Source organism: Gorilla gorilla, chromosome 4 (genome assembly GCF_029281585.2).
Source record: "Gorilla gorilla gorilla isolate KB3781 chromosome 4, NHGRI_mGorGor1-v2.1_pri, whole genome shotgun sequence".
Taxonomy (NCBI): Eukaryota; Metazoa; Chordata; class Mammalia; order Primates; family Hominidae; genus Gorilla; species Gorilla gorilla.
In genome coordinates this window covers 40,886,971-40,909,313 of record NC_073228.2, presented here as the reverse complement: position 1 = coordinate 40,909,313, position 22,343 = coordinate 40,886,971, and the positions used below count along the sequence as shown (strand labels likewise).

Below are 22,343 nucleotides of genomic sequence, written 5' to 3'. Positions count from 1 at the left end.
AGTCGTAATTCCTCCAAAAATCAGAAAAGCTAGGTAGATAGTAAGCCTGAGTCCCTGGGATGGCCTCAAATGAAGCAGGAGGTCTTGTAAGTAGCTTTGATTTGTTAGGATATTGATTTGGTTGCTTTAATGGAGACAAGATAGAAATGTACTTCTCTTTCATTTGAAAGTTCAAGTGTGGTCAGGTGCAGTGGCTCATGCCTATAATCCCAGCACTTTGGGAGGCCAAGGCAAGAGGATTGCTTGAGCCCAGGAGTTTTGAGACCAGCCTGGGGAACAGAGTGAGACCTCATCTCTGCCAAACATTAAAAATTAGTCGGGTGTGGTGGCACATTCCTGTAGTCCTAGCTACTCAGGAGGCTGAGGTAGGAGGATTGCTTGAGCCCTGGAGGTTGGAGCAGTGAGCTGTGATCCCGCCTCTGCACTTCAGCCTGGGTGACAGAGTGAGACCTGTCTTCAAAAAAGAAAAAGCCCTAGCTGCTCAGTGTAGGGGTGGTGATAGTGGTAAGGCTCTGATCTTTAAGGTGGTCTACACACACCTGGTTCCTTCTAATCAGTCCTACTTGGATTACCACCCCATGTCCCTTCCTGCAAGTTGGGAAGGAAAGTGGAAGAAGTATCCCTTTTAAAGAGACAACTCTGAATTACAACCTTCACTTCCTCTCACATCCCACTGGCTAGAACTTAGTCATACGGCTGCATCTAGCTGAAAGAGAAATTGGAATTTTTTTTTTTGCTTTTGAGATAGGGTCTTGCTCTGTCGCCTAGGATGGAGTGCAGTGGTGTGATGACAGCAGCTCACTGCAGCCTCGACCTCTCTGGGCCCAAGTGATCTCCTATCTTAGCCTCCTGAGTAACTGGGGCTACAGGCACGTGCCACCACACCCAACTAATTTTTATATTTTCTGTAGAGATGGGGTTTCATCATGTTTCCCAGGCTGGTCTCCAACTGCTGGGCTCAAGCGATCTGCCTGCCTGGGCCTCCCAAAGTGCTGAGATTATAGGCGCGAGCCACTGCGCCCATCCTGAGGGTTTTTCTTTTTTCTTTTTCCTTTTTTTTTTTGAGGCAAAGTCTCGCTTTTGTCGCCCAGGCTGGAGTATAATGGTGCGATCTCGGCTAACTGCAACCTCCGCCTCCCGGGTTCAAGCGATTCTCCTGTCTTAGCCTCCTGAGTAGCTGGGATTAACAGGTGTGTGCCACCACTCCCGGCTATTTTTTGTATTTTTAGTAGAGACAGGTTTTCACCATGTTGGCCAGGCTGGTCTCGAACTTCTCACCTCATATGATCCACCTGCCTCAGGCTGCCAAAGTGCTGGGATTACAGGCGTGAGCCACTGCGACTGGCCACCTGAGGGTTTTTCTTATCTTTCCTTTTCATCTGGCTTTGGTAGAGGCAATAAAGGGGAAGAGACTTCTCAGGATGGGGGAGAAGAGGGTAGTTGGGGTGGGCTGCCTCTACAGACAGATGAGGGTGAGATGAATTTTTTTTTTTAATTTAATTTAATTTTTTTTTTTTTTTTGAGACAGTCTTGCTCTGTCACCCAGGCGGGAATGCAGTGGCACAATCTCGGCTCACTGCAAGCTCTGCCTCCCGGGTTCACGCCATTCTCCTGCCTCAGCCTCCTGAGTAGCTGGGACTACAGGTGCCTGCCACCATGCCCAGCTAATTTTTTTGTATTTTTAGTAGACACTGGGTTTCACTGTGTTAGCCAGGATGGTCTCGATTTCCTGACCTCGTGATCTGCCCGCCTCGGCCTCCCAAAGTGCTGGGATTACAGGTGTGAGCCACCGCGCCCGGCCCTTTTTTTTTTTAATTTTTGAGATGGAATCTCACTCTGTTGCCCAGGCTGGAGTGCAGTGGCACGATCTCAGCTCACTGCAACCTCTGCTTCCCGGGTTCAAGCGATTCTCCTGCCTCAGCCTCCTGAGTAGCTGGGATTACAGGCACGCGCCACTACGCCCGGCTAATTTTTGTATTTTTCTTGGGGACGGGGTTTCGCCACGTTGGTCAGGCTTGTCTCGAACTCCTCACCTCGTGGTCCACCCGCCTCAGCCTCTCAAAGTGCTGGGATTACAGGTGTGAGCTACCGCATCCAGCCTGAATTTCTATTAATATTTTACACAAAGCGTGGCCTGTTTGTTTTGGGGCGTGAGATGAGCATACCAGGACTTGGGGAATGAACATGTGTGTAGTGAAGCTGGAGGCTTACAGCCTCCCCAGTTAAGGACAGTCTTCCCAGGAAGGAAAGAAGAGGTGAAAACAGAGGGGTGGTCCTGACTGTACCCTGAGTAGCCATCAGTGACCTGACCAAGGGGAGCAGATAGCTCTCCCCTGGACAGAGAAAAGTCCATGCAATTTCGAGACCTGTTTTTACAGTTGACATTTGGTAATCCAAATGAGAGTGTGCTTCAGATCGAAGCCAAAAAATAACAGTGCCCCCAGATGAGGGCACATGACAGTCATTGTCAATGTCTGGTGGGCTAATGCTCTGTAACTAGAAGTTTGGAAAGCCGATAAGGTATAACAGAGGCCAGGTTGTCATCCATTTGGCCAGTGACAGGTGCATCAGCGCAGTGCTAGGGGCACTCGGGTGATGGCATGATTGCTGTGGTCAGCTCAGAGTCCTGAGGGGAAGCAAGCGGGCTCTCACCATCTCAGGGCAGTACCACTGCTGTGCGGCTGTCAGTCAGTGCTGCAGGCGCTGAGAGGAGGGGCTCGTGACCACCCCAGGGAAGCTGGGCATCACCAAAGGGAGCTTGTTTGCCAGGGACACTGCAAGTAGGAAGTGTCTACAGGTCGATGACAGGCCTGATTTCTATGACAGGGTCTAGACTTTCCTCAGGGTCCAGGGGCGCACCTCAGGGTGAACTGGAAAACTCGACCGCACTTTAGTGCCAGGTGGGCAGGGATCCCCATGTCAGGGTGGGAGTGGGGCGGCTGATTGGGGCTGGAAATGTAGGTGGGGAGGCGGCAGCCAGGGAGCAGGGCATCCTGCGAGAAGAGCATCCCGCTAAGGAGTCTGAACGCCATCCTGTAGGCGAGGGAGTCATCAAGGCAGGGCAGAGGCAGGACCAGATGGCCGTTTGAGGTGCTGAGCAAAGCTCCCGGTTTGCGCGGAGAGGTGAGATCGAGGCCCCTTGGGAGGCCGAGGCTTAACCAGGGCTCAAGCAGAGGGGAGGGAAGGCTGGATTTCAGAGGTAGGGAGGATAAGGACCGTGGGTGCACGACGGGGAGGGAGAGCCAAGTCAAGGTTAATGCCGGTGCTCGGGCGGATGGTGAAAGCAGCAGATGGCCTTGACCGGGGTAGAGAACTCGAGCACAGGAGCAGGTTCTGTGTGTGTGTGTGTAGGAGCTTTTGGGGTCACGGGAAGTACTGAGAGGTGAGGAGTGGGATTTAGGACGTGCGTAGTTGAACTCATAGGACGTCCAGGTGGAGAAGGAATCACTTCCTGTCTCTGGATCCGTCTCGATCTCTGCCCGGCGAGGGCGCGCCCCGGCTGGGCGTGGACACTGTTCTCCGGCCGCGTCCGGCCGGGCGGGTGGGGCGTTCCTGCGGGTTGGGCGGCTGGGCCCTCCGGGGTGTGGCCATCCCGCGCTCCGCCCTGCGCCCCTCCTCCGCCGCCGGCTCCCGGGTGTGGTGGTCGCACCAGCTGTCTGCTCTCCCAGCGCAGCGCCGCCGCCCGGCCCCTCCAGCTTCCCGGTAAGGCGGTGGGGGCGCATCCCCTGGCGACTCCTCCCGTTCCCTCTTCCGCTTGCGCTGCCGCAGGTGGGCCCGGTCTGTGGGCGCCCCCCGATTTTCCGCAGGTCCCGCGCGGGGTCGGAGCGGGAGATTCCCTTGCAGCTTGCGCCCCGCGGGCCTTCGGGCTCCGCAGAGGGACGCCGGCCCTGCGCGGGGCGGAAGCGGCCGGGAAGCCACGTGTCCCCGCGGCCGCGCGTGGTGGGGCAGGAGGCCCCGGCGGCGCCCACGTGGCCTCCGCGGGCCCCGCCAGAGCCTGCGCCCGGGCCCTGACCTCACCTCTCGCCCCGCAGGACCATGGCCAACCTGGAGCGCACCTTCATCGCCATTAAGCCGGACGGCGTGCAGCGCGGCCTGGTGGGCGAGATCATCAAGCGCTTCGAGCAGAAGGGGTTCCGCCTCGTGGCCATGAAGTTCCTCCGGGTAACTCGCCCCAGTCTCCCCTTCCCCCGCTGCAGCCGGCTCGCGGGTGTTTTTCCCTCCCGGCGGCGGTTTGTCCGCGTCTGCTTTCCGAGTTCATTTCGCTGCCACGAAATCCCTTTGCCCTCTGCCCCCGCCCACGGCGGCTTGGGCCCGCCGACCCTTTCCCGGGGCGGTGGGGACAGACGCCCTTGGGAAGGTGAAGCGCTGGTAGCGTGACTCGCCCTCCGGGTCTGGGTTCCTTCCCGCGGGCCGCTACCTGCCCACCTGCCGCAGGGGGGCAGCAGGGAGCGGAAAAACCCCGGGCCGCAGACCCCCTGCGCCTGCCCACTCGGGTCCACCTAGGCACAGAATGGAGGCTTGGAATCTCCTTTGCTTTAGTCTGAAACTCCGAGTTCCAGTGCGGTGCTCCTCCTTTAGCATAGGGTAGTAACTGTATTTTCCACATTAAATTTGGGGCACAGATCTGAATCCCTACACTTACGGGTAAGAATCTAAGTACTGAAATTCAACCAGGCTCATCGGTGAAGAGAATGTTCTCAGTTATTATCTGAAATATTTAAAAGGGCATTGTGAGTAGCCCAGGGGAGTTTAACATGACCTCTGCCAGGCAGATGACCTGACATATGTACTTCAGTTGCAGCCAAAATTTAATTCCCTAAATCTAGATCCTCAAACCACCTACTTTTTAGGCTTACGAAACCCCTAATGTCATTGACAGTATGAGGGTGTCTTTACGATTAGAACAGTCTTGGCCAGGCGCGGGGCTCACGCCTATAATCCCAGCAATTTGGGAGGCCGAGGTGGGTGGAGCCCAGGAGTTGGAGATCAGCCTGAGCCACATAGCAAGCCCCTGTCTCTACAAATAAATAAATAAATAAATAAAAATTAATTGGGCATGGTTGAGTGCATCTGTAGTTCCAGCTACTTGGGAGGCTGAGGTAGGAAAATCACTTGAGCCCTGGAAGTTGAGGCTGCAGTGAGCCATCATTGTGCCACTGCATTCCAACCTGTCTCCTAAAACAAACCAAAACAACACACCAAAAAAAGAACAGTCTTTCTGTTAAAATGGCATTAGTTTCATGGTTTGGATGGGATTTAAAAAATACTTATGTGTGTGTGTATGTGTATATATGTATATATATATCCCCACACACCACTTAGGAACGTGGGCTAGAATATAAAACTGGACTTGCTAATGGGAGGTTCAGAGGATGGGTTGGAGTCTTTCCAGCTTAGCTCCTAACTGGTGCCTCCTCTCCAATGCCAGGCCTCTGAAGAACACCTGAAGCAGCACTACATTGACCTGAAAGACCGCCCATTCTTCCCTGGGCTGGTGAAGTACATGAACTCAGGGCCGGTCGTGGCCATGGTGAGTGCTCGTGGGGAATGAGAGAAAATGACGAAAAAGTGCTCAGTGCTCTTTGTTAGACATCTCCCTCAGCTAATCTAGATTTTATTTTATGAATGGAACCTGCTGAAGTTACTTCACTGAGCAACTAGGAGCTTGGGAGGAGAAAGCAAATCAGACCTTAGAAATGGGAAGGATGTTAGCTGGGCGTGGTGGTGCACGGCTGTAATCCCAGCTACTCGGGAGGCTGAGGTAGGAGAATTGCTTGAACCTGGGAGGCGGAGGTTGCAGTGAGCCGAGATCGTGCCACTGCACTCCAGCCTGGGCAACAGAGCGAGACTCTGTCTCGACAAAGAAAAAAGATATGGGAAGGACTTTTTCAGGTACATGTCTCTATGGTTAAATAGAATCTCACTGCCTGCAAGAGTGGTAAATTTTCGGGCCAGGCTCGGTGGCTCATGCCTGTAATCCCAGCACTTTGGAAGGCTGAGGCGGGTGGATCACCTGAGGTCAGGAGTTAATCCCAGTTACTCAGGGGGCTGAAGCACGAGAATCACTTGAACTTGGGAGGCGGAGGTTGCAGTGAGCCGAGATCATGCCACTGCACTCCAGCTTGGGCGACAGCAAGACTCCATCTCAAAAAAAATAATAGAGTACTCGATTTCTTCTGTTTGACAAGTGTTTTAGACCTTAATGTTTCCTAGATTAAAAAACTTTATCCTATTTTCTCATGAAAAATTCAAATGTAAGGATATAAGAAGTTCTCAATCCTATACTAGAAGCAGTTTCTTCTGGATGGTGCTAATGTCCATTTGGGAGTGGAGAGAATATGAGGAGAGAGTGGCTGGGCGAGGTGGCTCACGTCTGTAATCCCAGCACTTTGGGAGGCCGAGGTGGGTGGATTACAAGGTCAGGAGTTCAAGACCAGCCTGGCCAACATGGTGAAACCCCATCTCTACTAAAAAAATACAAAAATTAGCTGGGCATGGTGGCGTGTGCCTGTAATCCCAGCTACTCGGGACGCTGAGGTGGGAGAATTGCTTGAACCTGGGAGGAGGAGGTTGCAGTGAGCTGAGCCACTGCACTCCAGCCTGGGCAACAGAACAAGACTCTGTCTCAAAAAAAAAAAAAAAAAAAAAAAAGAAAAAAGAAATAGGAGAGAGTAAAATAGGGAGGCAGTGAAATTGTTGAGAAAGTAGATCTATTTCCTGTTCGCCTTTTTCTTCCTTCTGCTGTTCCCTGGAATCCTTACCCTAGCATGTTAGTCTTTCTTTTCCCTCTTCTAGCAGTCTTCTGGGATGCCCTTCCCACTGATCTTATTCCAGACTGGCCACTTTCTCCTTTCTTCACCAGTTCTTCTGTGTTGATGGCTGCATAAGGATTCTGCAACATTGTTTATCTCTGTCTCAGCTAAACTGGGAAGTCCCCAAGTTGGACAGACTTTTCTTTGAATCCTAGCAATACGTTTGGAATGGAGTTTTTATATAGGCCCCTACTCTCTGCTGGGGTTAGCTGATAATCATGTCACTGATCGGTCTCATTGATGTGTCCTGTCAGGTAGGAGTAAATGTTAGACCCTACCTGTCCTGAGTGGCAGATCTGATTATAAATCCATTTTCACACTTTCAAGGTCTGGGAGGGGCTGAACGTGGTGAAGACAGGCCGAGTGATGCTTGGGGAGACCAATCCAGCAGATTCAAAGCCAGGCACCATTCGTGGGGACTTCTGCATTCAGGTTGGCAGGTAAGTCCGGGGACAGGAGGGTGGATGACTTTTATGCAACACCATTTAAAGCAGACGTCGTGGCGTATCCTACTTTCAGAAGAATCTGTGCACTTTTTTTTTTTTTTTCTTGAGACGGAGTCTCCCTCTGCCTAGTTGGAGTGCAGTGGTGCCATCTCTGCTCACTGTAACCTTCACCTCCCGGGTTCAAGCGATCCTCCTGCTGCAACCTCCCAAATAGCTGGGATTACAGGTGCACACCACCACGCCCGGCTAATTTTTGTATTTTTAGTAGAGACGGTTTCACCACGTTGGCCAGGCTAGTTTCAAACTCCTGACCTCAGGTGATCCGCCTGCCTCGGCCTCCCAAGGTGCTGGGATTACAGACATGAGCCACCGCACTTGGCCTGAACTTTTAGTTGGTGACTATCATTGTATAAAAACTTTCAGGCTGGGTATATCATTGTATAAAAGCTTTCAGGCCAGGGGCTTATGCCTGTAATCCCAGCACTTTGGGAGGCTGAGGTGGGTGGATCACCTGAAGTCAGGAGTTTGAGACCAGCCTGGAGCCTGGCCAACATGAACCCCGTCTCTACTAAAAGTAAAAAATTAGGACATGGTGGTGCATGCCTGTAATCCTAGCTACTCAGGAGGCTGAGACAGAAGAATTGAACCCGGGAGGTGGAGGCTGCATTGAGCTAAGATCACGCCACTGCACTTCAGCCTGGGCAACAAGAACGAAACTCTGTCTCAAAAAAAAAAAAAAAAAAAAAAAGCTTTCACACATAGCTTCTTCCCTAGGTTACTTAATTTTAAGCAAGACAACAAGGGAGCCATATGTGGTAATTCCTGTGTAGTACAGCAAAAAATGCTAGGTGTGGAGAAGGGAAGCATTCTAGCCACATCCATGAGTACTTTGTCCATGGGTGTGTCACTTAACCTTTTGATTCCCTCACCTGTACACAGTCTGTTCAAAACCTTTACAAAGTTGTGAGGTTGAAGTGGGATAAAGGGATTTTTATTAATAAGCAGTGTTATGTCATGGTTGGGCTTTGCAAATCAGTGTTATAAGAAAATGCAGCAGAGCTGGCCTATGATAATGAACATATCATATCTAGTTGGGATGTTGATCTCCAGTGGGTTTGAGTATCACTGTATTTTCCAAAATTTGAGGAGTGTTTTATGTCTTTGGCAATCTTGGGGTACAAGCACTCTTTTGATGGGGAGGCCAGACTTGGAAGCGTAATACAGTTGAAACAAGGAATGTTTTAAATCAAGCACTTTTACAGTTGTATAGCTGCTTTTAAAAGGAAATGCTTTGGAGGTATAAATTGGTCTGCTGCTTCAAGTGGCAATTTGGCTGAAAGAGTCTGGAGTGGCTGTCCATTGCGGTACCCATTAAACAGACTTTTGCACTTTAAAACATGGCAACTTGTAATTGTTTTTTTTCTTAGGAACATCATTCATGGCAGTGATTCAGTAAAAAGTGCTGAAAAAGAAATCAGCCTATGGTTTAAGCCTGAAGAACTGGTTGACTACAAGTCTTGTGCTCATGACTGGGTCTATGAATAAGAGGTGGACACAACAGCAGTCTCCTTCAGCACGGCGTGGTGTGTCCCTGGACACAGCTCTTCATTCCATTGACTTAGAGGCAACAGGATTGATCATTCTTTTATAGAGCATATTTGCCAATAAAGCTTTTGGAAGCCGGACACTGTCTCCTTGTGCTTATTTGATACTGAGCTGAAAGAAGTGACTTGGTTCTCTGGCTATAGTAGCATTATCTACATCTAAATCCTGCTTGTCAAAGAATGATCTGATCTTGACGGAGTTTCGCTCTTGTTGCCCAGGCTGGAGTGCAATGGCGCGATCTCGGCTCACCACAACCTCTGCCTCCCGGGTTCAAGCGATTCTCCTGTCTCAGCCTCCTGAGTAGCTGGGATTACAGGCATGTGCCACCACGCCCTGCTAATTTTGTATTTTTAATAGAGACGGGGTTTCTCCATGTTGGTCAGGCTGATCTTGTACTCCCAATCTCAGGTGATCTGCCCGTCTTGGCCTCCCAAAGTGCTGGGATTACAGGTGTGAACCACCGCGCCCGGCCTATTTATTTATTTATTTGAGACAGAGTCTCGCTTTGTCGCCCAGGCTGGAGTGCAGTGGCGTGATCTCAGCTCACTGCAACCTCCACCTTCTGGGCTCAAGCCTAGTTGGTCAAGTGGTTCTTGTGCCTCAGCCTCCCGAGTAGTTGGGATTACAGGTGTTTGAGCCACTGCACCTGGCCACCTGTAAGAAAGATTTGTTGAAACTTGGAGTGAAACATACAGACTAGGGAAATACTCTAGATTTATATATCTGCTGATTACAAATTGGGCAAGTTACTTATTAGGAAATGGAAGCCTAAAGACATCTGTGAAATGGACATATCTACCACTGTAATTCAAGGTTAATGAAATTATGTATATGCAGCTAACCTAGTGCTTGGCCTATAGTTGGTACATATTTCTGCAACCCTACCCCTTAATTTTTTTCCCTGGGGTGAGATACTTACTCATGCTGGTTTCCTGGGCTAGATGCAGTGAGTGGTTGCTAGAGGCATATTTCCTGCTTTTGAGGTTAATTTTGCTGGATTGGAACAGTTGTAAAATGGTAATAGCACCTGTCAATACAAATCATTTGTAGCACTATCACCTGCAATCAATTATAAATTTATATTTCCTATAAAAAAAACTGGTAAAAGCTAAATGTCACTCCCATATATAACAATCCTATGCTTTTTTTTTTTTTTTTAGACGGAGTCTTGCTCTGTCGCCCAGGCTGGAGTGCAGTGGCCTGATCTTGGCTCGCTGCAATCTCTGCCTCCCGGGTTCAAGCAATTCTCTGCCTCAGCATCCCGAGTAGCTGGGTTTACAGGCGCCTGCCACCACACCCAGCTAATTTTTGTATTTTTAGTAGAGGTGGGGTTTCACTATCTTGGCCAGGCTGGTCTTCAACTCCTGACCTTGTGATCCACCTGCCTCGGCTTCCCAAAGTGCTGGGATTATAGGCGTGAGCCACTGCGCCCGGCCAATTCTATGCTTTTTATGTATACTGCTACAGTAAATATTAGACAATGACATTGTGACATAAGTACGTATTTGGTCTCTGCCATTGGTTCCTGGCACACAGCTCCTAAAATCCTTGTAATCTCAAATGTTAGGTTTCTTATATGCTAATAATATGACGGGTGGCTGTGGGGGCTCCTGGATAGCCTCCCTACAACCTCCAAGAAGAGGAGAGGGGCTAAGGTTGAATTGCTCACCAATGGCCAATTATGCCATCAATCATGCCTATGTAATGAAGCCTCCATAAAACCCCAGAATAGGGTTTGGGGAGCTTCCAGATTGCTGAGGTGCTTGGAGGGTGGTACACTCTGAGAGGGTAGCTCCATGCCATTTTCCACATACCCTGCCCCATGCACCTGGTCCCATCTATATGCTTTATTTTTTTAGAGATGGGGGTTTTGCTATGTTGTCCAGGCCAAGCTTTCAACTGGCTCAAGCAGTCCTCCCCACTCAGCCTCTTGAGTTGCTGGGATCACAGATGCGCACCACTGTGCCCAGCTACATCCTTTATTAAACCAATACATGTAAGTAGTGGTTCTCTGAGTTCTATGATCCTCTCTAGCAACTTAACTGAATCTAAGAAGGGGGTCATGGGAACCCTTAATTTATGGCCAATTGGTCAGAAGAACAAAGTCATAACCTGGGGCTTGCAGTTGGCATTTGAAATGCGGGCAGTCTTGGGGGCTGGAGTCCTTAACCCATGGGATCTGACTCCAGGTAGACAGTATCAGAATTGAAGGAGACACCCAGCTGGTGTCTGCTGGACACTACATCTAGTGTCAGAAGTGTTGAGGTCAGTGACAGAGTAGAGAGAAAACAGCTCAATTTTCCTTTGGAATGAAGTAAGAAATACTTTTAATGTTTTAGTACAAAAAAAATGTGTACAGATTCTAGTTACAAGTCAACAATTGATGTTTATTTTAAAAATCATTCCTCAATTTCAAATGTAATTCATATATGTTTATATATGCTACATTCTCATCACAGTTAAGCAGAGTTTAATACTAACATCTTAAGAGTCTGGGGCAGGGCCTGAGCACCTGCATTTCACTGTGCTACCAGTGACACTTATGCATGCTGGTGGAGGTACCTGGGTTAGGAGCAGCAGCAGAGCATGGGCTTACTCTGCCAGGGCTGTTCAAAGAACTTTATATACATGCATTCATTGTATCTTCATGACTCTTGGGAGGCTGGCACCAGTATCCCCATTTTACAACGGAGGAAACTGAGCCAAGTTACATAACTAGCCAGTGGAGGAGGAGCCAGTTTCCAACCCGATAGCTGTCTTCAGACTCCATGCCCATGGCCACTATGCTTTACCGCCTTTTTTTTTCCTTTTTTTTTTTGAGATGGAGTCTCGCACTGTCGCCTGGGCTGGAGTGCAGTGGTGCGATCTCGGCTTACTGCAACCTCTGCCTCTCAGGTTCAAGTGATTCTCCTGCCTCGCCTCCTGAGTAGCTGGAATTACAGGTGCCCGCTACCACACCCAGCTAATTTTTTTGCATTTTTAGTAGAGACGGGGTTTCACTATGTTGGCCAGGCTGGTCTTGAACTCCTGACTTTGTGATCCACCCGACTCGGCCTCCCAAAGAACTTGGGATTACAGGTGTAAGCCACCGTGCCCAGCTTTTTTTTTTTTTTAAACTGTCTTTACTTTCCCAAGTGATGTGAGGAAGTGAGTTTGGAGGGTAAGTGACGTCAACCTGTAGTGGTGAAAGCTGAGTAAGGCTTTGGATGTTAAGACTCAATTTGTTAGAACTGAATGAGAAATACAGAGTAGACTATGGTGAGATTTAAAGTACTGCCTCTGGGCTGGCGCTGTGGCTCACAACTGTAATTACTCCCAGCACTTTGGGAGGCCGAGCCAGGCAGATCACCTGAAGTCAGACGTTGAGAACAGCCTGACCAATATGGTGAAACCCTGTCTCCACTAAAGATACAAAATCAGCAGGGCATGGTGGTGCATGCCTGTAATCCCAGCTACTTGGGAGGCTGAGGCAGGGGAATCACTTGAACCCAGGAGGTGTACCTTGCAGTGAGCCGAGATTGCGCCATTGCACTCCAGCCTGGGCAACAAGAGCAAAACTCCGTCTCAAAAAAAAAAAAAAAAAGTACTGCCTCTGGAGAGTTTAGGTCCTAATCCTGCACCAGCTAGGTGTGTGAAAGTAACAACTCATTTATTTATTTGAGAGACAGTCTCGGCTCTGTCGCCCAGGCTGGAGAGCAGTGGCTCACTCAGTTCACTGCAGCCTCTGCCTCCTGGGTTCAAGTGATTCTCGTGCTTCAGCCACCCAAGAAGCTGGGACTACAGGTGTGTGCAAATACACCCAGCTAATTTTTGTAGTTTTCGTAGAGATGGTGTTTCACCATGTTGGGCAGGCTGGTCTCAAGCAATCTGCCCACCTTGGCCTTCCAAAGTGTTAGGATTACAGGCATGAGTCACTGCGCCTGGCTGAAAATGACATATCATTCAGAACATCTCATGCTTTCAATAAACCTTTTTTTTAAAAAAATAGTAAAAGTGCATTATTATTTAAAATGCATTACCTTAGCTGGATGCAATGGCTCATGCCTGTAATCCCAGCACTTTGGGAGGCCAAGGCAGGAGCATCCCTTGAGCTTGAGACACCTGTTTCTGGGCATAACTAGTTTCGCAAGAAGCATGTAATGGTTTAAAGAAATACATGTGGCCAGGCGCGGTGGCTCATGCCTGTAATCCCAGCACTTTGGGAGGCTGAGGCGGACAGATCACGAGGTCAGGAGTTCAAGACCAGCCTGGCCCATATGGTGAAACCCCCATCTTTACTGAAAAATACAAAAATTAGCCGGGCGTGGTGGCGTGTGCCTGTAGTCCCAGCTACTTGGGAGGATGGGGCAGGAGAACTGCTAGAACCCAGAAGATGGAGGTTGCAGTCAGCTGAGATCATGCCACTGTACTCCAGCCTAGGTGACAGAGTGAGACTCCATCTCAAAAAAAAAGAAAAAATGCTGGGTGCAGTGGCTCATGCCTGTAATCCCAGCACTTTGGGAGGCCGCCGAGGCAGGCAGATCACGAGGTGAAGAGATCAAGACCATCCTGGCCAACATGGTGAAACCCTGTCTCTACTAAAAATACAAAAATTAGCTGGGTGTGGTGGTGTGCACCTGTACTCCCAGCTACTTGGGAGGCTGAGGCAGGAGAATCACTTGAACCCAGGAGGCAGAAGCTGCAGTGAGCCAAGATCATGCCACTGCTCTCCAGCCTGGTGACAGGGTGAGACTCCGTCTCAAAAAAAAAAAAAAAATTATATATATATATATCACCATGATAGTAAATGAGCACCAACCTAGGAATTCCAGCTTACTACAGCAACTGTTCAAACCACTTAAGGTAGAAAGCAGGGCAGAAATCAGGCTCTTTTTTTCTTGGAATGCGTTATATGAAATTAATCCCTGAAGAGACCCAGTCCATCTCATTACTGTCTTACATATTGTTTCCCAATTCATAAAAATCTCTACCAACTGCATCTGCAGTAAAAGTTGAATAATTTTCCAAAGAGCCAGCTGTTGGTAAAGGAGGGCTTCTTTGCATTCCCTTTTAATGTTAAGGGCAAGAGCTAGCTGGGATACTTTATTTACATCCAATTAACTTTGCTGCTGAGGTTAATGGAGTTAAAATAAAGTCTCCTACTAGCCAGGCATGGTGGCTCACGCCTATAATCCCAGCACTTTGGGAGGCCGAGGCGGGCGGATCACGAGGTCAGGAGATCAAGACCACCCTGGCTAACACGGTGAAACCCCGTCTCGACTAAAAATACAAAAAATTAGCCAGTCGTGGTGGCAGGCGCCTGTAGTCCCAGCTACTCAGGAGGCTAAAGCAGGAGAATGGTGTGACCACGGGAGGTGGAGGTTGTGGTGAGCCAATATAGCGCCACTGCACTCCAGCCTGGGCGACACAGCAAGACTCCATCTCAAAAAAAAAAAAAAAAAAAAGTCTCCTACTAAGCATGCCAACCCCAAAACACGATGTTCTAGCTAAGATGATTTAATTTCCCCATAAAGGTCCCTATTCACCTTGGCTCCTGCTGTGGTTTTTGCCCTTTCCCTCCCTGCCCATGAAATCCCACCTCCAATGCAAGCTCATCCATATGTCTAACCATACTACTCTTGGCTCCCTTGCCAGCTAGTGGTAAATTCTTCCTTACAGCACTCATGTGCCTGCTACCCCTTGTAAGAGGAAGGGGCTGATCCAACTTTCAAAGGGGTCTCTGACTGCTTATAGAGGGCACGCAATAGAAAAGCAACCCCCCAAACCAAAGCATATTAAAGAACTGCTCAAATCCAGCTTAACTTTAACATTTTATTTTGCGTAAAAAAGGGCAAATTTAGTGAATTATTTTCATCTTGTACACAAAGTTATAATTTTAATGCTTTTCACATCCATGCTGAAAATTTGCAATTTGGTAAAAATGAAAGGAACATAAATTTTTCCAAAGGAATTTTTTCACGCCATTATATATACACTTCATGAGAAAGTTTTAAACACTTTCTCAATGATCACGAGTTACCAAGAAAATAAAAGATTAAATTTGTACAGATATTGATCTATATATCAAATACATACAGAAATGATGTAAAAACCTTATGCAGTTTACTTTGACCTCTGTCCTCAAAAGATTTGCCCAGGGACAGATGCTTTTCTTTTGTATAAATGACTGTGGCTTTATTTAAAATATGAAAATCAAAGGAAGAAACCCAGTTTAATCACAGTATTTTTAAAATCCCTTCCCAATATTAAAGGATCATTACCAATATATAGCACCATAATACAAATATTGATGGGAGAGGGTATTCACATCACGCAAAATTAATAATAATAATAAAAACAAACAAACACTGAAAACCCGTGTTAGTATCGTAGAATAAGAAGTTGATAACAGCTTTAGCTTTCCTCATACACGGCAAGGAAAAGGTTAAAGAGTTTAAACTACCAAAAGTCCCCAAATAAATCCTAACAGGAAAAACAAAACAAAACAAAAACAAACCCAAGGTCAGCAGTACATTTTGAACCGTAAAAGAAAATGGGGCGATTGAGTTGTACAACTGGAGTTATGGCTAAGACATAAATCTCCTCTGCATTAATTATTTTTCGGTTCGTCAGCAGTAGGAGTTAGTGTGTGAACAATGAAAGAGGGCTTTAGGTTGTGTTTAGACTGTAGAAAAGTCCTTACCAACCTTCAACTGTTGGTCACGGGATCAAGACAAGAAACACTTCACGAATTAGGAAATTCTAAAACACTCAGAGCCTGGGTTTGCTATAGAATTGGAAGCTTATGAAACCTGGGTATAAATGAGCATTTCATAGATTACCAGGACTGACTAGCTTCAAATCCTGTCTCTCCTGGTTTAGTCAGTTCCCCATGGAGCTCCTAAATCCAAGGTACTGGCAGAGTACACTACACAACAGGCTTCTTGTGCCTGTGCTGTGGAATTAGTCCTGGGTTTAATTCAGTGAGCCTGAGAATAAAGACTGCTGTAACCCTTGCTTTGGAATACTTCTAGGCTTTAAGTTTACAAGAAGATTTTTCAAAGTTAAAGATATGGGAAGTGTGAGGATGTCACATTTACAGTAGGTCCCTCTCAGCAATGTTAAGATAAATATCCAGTAATTTAACAGCTGAATTCACATATATTTGACACATGAGAATCAACTTGCGTTGATGTGATCTGCATTTATGCCCCTAAAGAGTCAGTATTAAGAAATGGTGACATGCGATTCCATACATTCTTACACTATAAAGTAACAAATTTTACTTCCAGTAGCTATTATAAAACCTTATGTTATTAACCCCTCTTGCATAGAATGAGGTAAACCTGTGCGTATTACCAATGCTATTATTCCCAAAAGTAGAGCAATATTTTAGAAAATAAATTGCTGGTTTTTTTTAACGTTCTATGCATTTTAAAATTCAAACAAAAATCTTACCTAAAATGGTCTCCTGGGGCTTTCCATTAACATTTTTTAAAGCATTCCATAGGCTGAAGGACTGTAGAGGTTAATCATTTTGATTAATTTCTAGTTAGCCCTACCTATATTCCAGAGGAGATGGTCAATATTACCACTCTGAAGAGGCCAGGCTAAGACCCAGAAGCACTTCTAGAACAGATGCAATTAATTCCTGAGAGTTTAGTTTATGAACCTCACTGGTAAACGCTAGAGCGCTCTCATTCAGTCACAACTCAGTAGAAAGTTAGAAAATGCAGAGAGCAAACCTTTCACCAATTTACCCTTGTATCCTTTTTTTTTTAAAAAGGAAGTCATATGAATTTTAAAACAGGGAATGTTCAAAATGGTCCAAATCGATTATTATTAAAATAAATCCTGAATACAATTAAAGACAATTATATATATATATATATATATATATATATATATATATATATGGAATTTTAAGAAAATTAAATTCTCTTTCAAATTAGTTTTCTACCAAATCCAGGATAGATAAAAGCAGAGCTGGAATGATTTTGAAATCTAAACTTATTTTGGCTTTGAATAACTTTCAATTCGATTCTCCTAATACAGAACATCTGTTTTTGGTTGTGGTTATACCAAGCTGTTATTTCACAGATAGAGGGAAATGGCAGAGAACTGATCAGAATCCCTTTCGTGGGGTATTTTTTTTTAGAAAGGAAAATAAACTAAGGACAACATTACATTTTCCCCAACCCCTCAAATGTGTAGACTGAGATCCTGTATATCTTGTCAACCATTCCAGTTTAACACTTTAGTGTTAGGATAATTCTAATCATTTTTTTTTTAATTAAAAGAGAACATATAAAAGTATCCAGAGTTCTTCCAGTTTCATACAGAACTCCAAATAAATTTTCACAGAATGAAAAATATTTCTGTACAAACATTGAAAATGGGCTGCAATAAAATGCCAACAAGAGAAATAATGACCCTTCCATGACCTTTGTGGTGATGACCCCTCCATGAGGAGTTCAGTTGCATATTTCTGCAGCAAAGGAAGCTGGAGATGTGACTGGCCTAACTTCTAAAAATCCCAAAATCTCCCAACAGGTACCAAAAAGGTTCATTTGTAATGACAGTTCATTTGCATTTAACAGCTATATCCTTCTTAAATCATTTCCTTCAATCCTGCTACCTAAACTTTAATCTTACCAAAAAAGTTAGAATTTCAGTTCTTGTTAACAACGCACATAAATCCAAACTTGGAAAATATTACAAAATTCTTTCAAAAGCTTCAAATACAACACAAAAATTGTCCATCTTTATAAATTGAAAATTTCCCACCCCCCTGCCCCCCCGACTAAAATAGTTCCCCCACCCACCTGAAAAATCTGGAACTGAAATCTTCTATGTTTAGCAAAATGTCCCAGTAGAGTAGCCCCCTGTACAGCTGGATTGATTATAAATCAGTCCTGTGTAAAATCCTTCCCCACCCGCCCTCAGTTTCTAAGCCACCTCACGGCTCTTGTTTGATGTAGAAGTTGGCAGAGCCATTGCTTTCCTGATCAGACGCTCCTTGAAGGAAATTATAATCCTCTCCATCCAGCAACTCCTCCTTCAGCTGCAGTGTTGTCACTGAATGAAAGAGAGAGAAACATATGGGCATTAAGGCTCTCTAGAGTACTCGGATTGCCTGTGATCTTCGTGTTCCGTCAGCTTTACAGTTATTAAGACTTCTTCATTTCTTCAGTTAATTTTAATTTTCCAGTATATTAGCAGTTAAGGAACATTCTGGAAAGGAACAGTACTGTGTAATGGACATCTTCAATGAAATGTTCGCGGTAATGGTGCTCACTAATCTGACTGGGATAATGAGAATTTTGTTTGTGATTAAGTATTCACTTTTATGTCAATGTTTGTACAAACACTGATGTAGTTCTTTCATGGTTCTGAAGTACAATCTTTTTTTTTTTTTTTTGAGATGGAGTCTCACTCTGTCATCAGGCTGGAGTGCAATGGAGTGAACTCGGCTTACTGCAACCTCCGCTTCCCGGTTCAAGCGGTTCTCCTGCCTCAGCACTGCCCCCACAAGTAGGTGGGACTACAGGCACCCACCACCACGCCCAGCTAATTTTTGTATTTTTAGTAGAGACAGGGTTTCATCATGTTGGCCAGGATGGTCTTGATCTCTTAACCTTGTGATCCGCCCACCTCAGCCTCCCAAAGTGCTGGGATGACAGGCGTGAGCCACCGTGCCCGGCCTCAAGGAGTAGTTTTATTAAAAAGATTCTCTGAAGAAAAAGATATAAATCTGATGTTAAATAAAAACATTAAAAAAGTATAAATTACATAAGGATGTAACATATATTTTTAAAAAGTAAATCTGGGCTGGATGTGGTAGCAGCCTGGGCAATGTAGCAAATCCCCATCTCTACAAAAAACAAAAAAAAGCTGGGTATGGCTGTGCAAGCCTGTAGTCCCAGCTACTCAGGACTGAGGCAGAAGGATTGCTGGAGCCCAGGAGTTCGAGATTACAGTGACCTATGATTGTGTCATTGCACTCTAGCCTGAGTGACAGAGTGAGACCCTGTGTACCTCTCCTCCTACCAAGAAAAACTAATGTTAAACTCCTGAGCCGAGTGTGGTGGCTAATGCTTACAGTCCCAGCTATGTAGGAGGACAAGGCGGGAGGCCAGTTCAAAGCTGAGTGCCTGCCTGAGTTCTTATCTGATGACTTACTTTTTAACAAAAACAAATTAACAGTATAGCCATGTTTCCGTAGGTCTTTAGTATGGAAAATGGTTTTTCAGTTTCATATCCCCAAACTGCTGGGATTACAGGTGTGAGCCACAGCGCCTGGCTGTGTTCAGGTTACCGTCTAACCAAAGTTGAGCTCAAATAATTTAAAGAACAGATGAGGTGGTCTTTTGTGCTAACACATCCACTTGAATCTAGTCCCGTGGTGAGCAATGCTACCTTCTTTCCCAACTTCTTTAGCATACACGGATCTGCTAAATCAGAAGTCAGAAACTGCTTTTTCCACTACTGCCTGGGCCCTGTGCATTTTTTTTTTTTTTTTTGAGACATAGTCTCACTCCATCACCCAGGCTAGAGTGCAGTGGCATGATCTCAACTTACTGCAACTTCTGCCTCCTGGGTTCAAGTGATTCTCATGCCTCAGCCTCCCGAGTGGCTGGGATTACAGGTGTGTGCCACCACGCCTGGCGAATTCTTTTGTATTTTTAGTAGAGATGGGGTTTTGCCATGTTGGCTGGGCTGGTCTTGAACTCCTAGCCTCATATGATCCACCCACCTTGGCCTCCCAAAGTGTTTGGATTACAGGTGTCAGCCACCGCGCCTGGCCTCTTTATACATTTGAATAGTTCTTTACACATTTGACTGAATATTTTGATACAAGAGATTTCACATGAAAATCTGAAAAGTAGATAGACTTGGAAACATAAGCGCAGCATCCTTAAAGAGCTGTGATCAATGGGAACTGACTGGCTACTTACTACCCCCTGAATCTGGGCAGCCTGAGATCTCTGTCCACCACAGAGCTCACTGCCCAGGTTGCCCACAATACTCACACAGGTAACCACCAGCCCCTGCAGGCATCTGGCTCCAGATCAAGGGTAAAAGTTCTTCATTTTTCTCTATTATGTATCTTTTCATTAATAAATGGAGAGGATACACATCTATGGGATGTAAATTGGAAACTGCTCATACAGAGAAAAAAATCAACTGATGAGAATGAGAACTCAGCAGAGTATCTGGATAGGTAGTATGCCATTTAAGTTTTTCATGAAGCAATGGCAGTGTCATCATGTGGAACAATATTAAAATTGCTACAACTTTTAAAGTCAAATAGTACAGTCAGAAAAATAATTCATGTCTTTATTTTATTTTTTTAGTAGAGATGGGGTTTCACCATGTTGGTCAGGCTGGTCTTGAACTCCTGACCTCGTGACCCTCCCACCTTAGCCTCCCAAAGTGCTGGGATTACAGGCGTGAGCCACCGTGCCTGGCCCATGTCTTGATTTTAGTTACAAGCAATTAGTTTAAAAATAATGGCTGCTGACATCTTACTTGCTAATTTAAAGTATCTTTTTTTTTAAGATAGTCTCGCTCTGTCACCTAGACTGGAGTGCAGTGGCACAATTTTGGCTCACTGCAACCTCCACCTCCCAGGTTCAAGTGATTCTCCTGCCTCAGCCTCCCAAGTAGCTGGGATTACAGGCGTGCACCACCCCACCTGGCTAATTTTTGTATTTTCAGTAGAGATGTGGTTTCCTCATTTTGGCCAGCTGGTTTCAAACTCCTGATCTCAGGTGATTCACCTGCCTCAGGTGACTCCCCACATGGGATAACCTCCCAAAGTGCTGGGATTACAGGCGTAAGCCACTGCACCCGGCCAAGAATAATCTTTTGAGAGATGGCAATTTATTTTATTTGGTACTGGTTTTGGTATTGGTGATCAAAAATTTAACAGGCCAAAGACAGAAAAGTGAATACGTTATGCATATAATCATAGCAAACACCCATCAGACTGTTCAAAGGTACAGCAAACAAGACTGTGCAGTTAATTCTTCCTTTCATTAAAAAATTACTTAATATAAATAAAAATGCTTTTATGAGGAATGATATCAAATGTATGACAGTTATCCTTCAAATCTAGCCAGCATGCAGTCATTCAGCGTGAGGGCCATTTTAACAATACCTAGCAAATACACACATGGAAAAGAAAACAAAACCCAAGTTTCATTAAAGGTGCAGTACCCACAATAAAAGGTTGATTAAAACAGTATCTTGTTCTATGATGACTGGATGGCTAAATGAATGAGAAAAGAATTAATGTGCTTCAAGATCAAACATGTTTCATTCAAATGGATGTTTTTTAAAAAAATGTAAGAAAGGTAAGTTGAGATTCTAAAGCATATCTTGAAGCAATATGCATTACTGCTAACAACAAATTTCTGGATTATGCTTCTATCTAGTCATGTTAAAATATGAAAATGATGTGCTAAAAAAAGTCACTCAAGATAAAGGTGAAACACTCACTCAGATGTGCAATGTTTTAATGTAAAATTTCACTGTTTTCATGGAATCTAAAACAAAGCCTGTCTGGTTATCTTCACATGAATCATTTCTCCTTTCCAGGCCTTCTCAATAAATGATGGATGAAATAAAACAGATCCTGTGGTTGAATGTCACTTTCTACACAAATGCCTTTTCCTTTCTCAGCTCTGTTTTTAGAAGGAAGTCACTTTGTTGACACTAATCACTAACATTTCAGGAGATAAGCTAACTGAAATCACATTTTTCCAGCTACGAAGCCCATAAATAATAAACTCTTTCAACAGCTAATGAAACCATAGCTTTCAGATAGTTAAGGTAGCAATGTAGTCCCTACTTAGTTTCATCAGAGAAAAATCACACCAAGTCCCACAAGTTGTGCCCCAGCTCAGAATATACTATAGACATCGGTGGAAGAAGGAAGTCACATAGGATGCCAGGTAGTTTCCATCTAGTTCGTCTACTCTAAATTCTTGGGTTTTGCCAGTGCCAGAAGTTCCATTTTAAATGAATCAGTAACCTATCACAAAATGTGACACACATCTTCAAAACCAGCCTCATGCTTAAAGAAAATATATCCAAGATCCAATAAAAGCTCAAATATATTCGGAACTCACAATATCCATACTTAATTAAGTAATGCAAGACTATTTCATAAGTAAGTGCAAAAAGAAAAAAACTTAAGACAAGAAAAGAAACAGGAACGCTCTTTAGACTTTGAACATTTTTCTGTTAAAGAGCAGGTAACACTGGATTTACAATCCTAATTTGTTTTTCGTACAAAAGAAGTAGTGTAATTTCCTCTCGATGTAAGAACATCACAGTGATCTTCAGAGAAAAAGACTGGGAAGGGGGCAAGATGGCCTAATGACATTATGAGGGAGGCAAAAGCTAAAGAATATATCCTAAAATGGCAAAAACCACCAAAAAACCAACAACGGAAACAAACAAGAAAACCCCCATAGGTGCAAAAATATTAGCA

The 22,343-nt window shown here is 45.4% G+C and overlaps 2 protein-coding genes across 15 annotated transcripts in view; one reads left to right on the top strand and one right to left on the bottom strand.

Moving 5' to 3' along the window:
* The first annotated feature begins 3,396 nt into the window (after positions 1-3,396).
* NME2 (NME/NM23 nucleoside diphosphate kinase 2) lies at positions 3,397-8,943 on the top strand. Of its 2 annotated transcripts, none has more exons than XM_031011590.3 (5): positions 3,397-3,702; positions 4,032-4,161; positions 5,429-5,530; positions 7,140-7,252; positions 8,686-8,943. In XM_031011590.3, the coding sequence occupies exons 2-5, from the start codon at positions 4,036-4,038 to the stop codon at positions 8,801-8,803; spliced, it is 459 nt and encodes a 152-aa protein (XP_030867450.1). In that variant the 5' UTR covers positions 3,397-3,702; positions 4,032-4,035; the 3' UTR covers positions 8,804-8,943. The 2 variants fall into 2 exon arrangements, with proteins under 2 accessions (XP_030867450.1, XP_063562332.1); XM_063706262.1 differs by having other exon boundaries at positions 3,603-3,768.
* Positions 8,944-14,660: 5,717 nt separating this feature from the next.
* MBTD1 (mbt domain containing 1) overlaps positions 14,661-22,343 on the bottom strand; it is an 85,312-nt gene continuing 77,629 nt past the window's right edge. For all 13 annotated transcript variants that reach the window (XM_063706259.1, XM_055387617.1, XM_019027848.3 and 10 more), the window contains one exon: positions 14,661-17,920. In XM_063706259.1, coding sequence (XP_063562329.1) covers positions 17,802-17,920 — 119 coding nt within the window. In that variant the 3' untranslated portion in view covers positions 14,661-17,801. The remainder of the gene's footprint in view (positions 17,921-22,343) is intronic.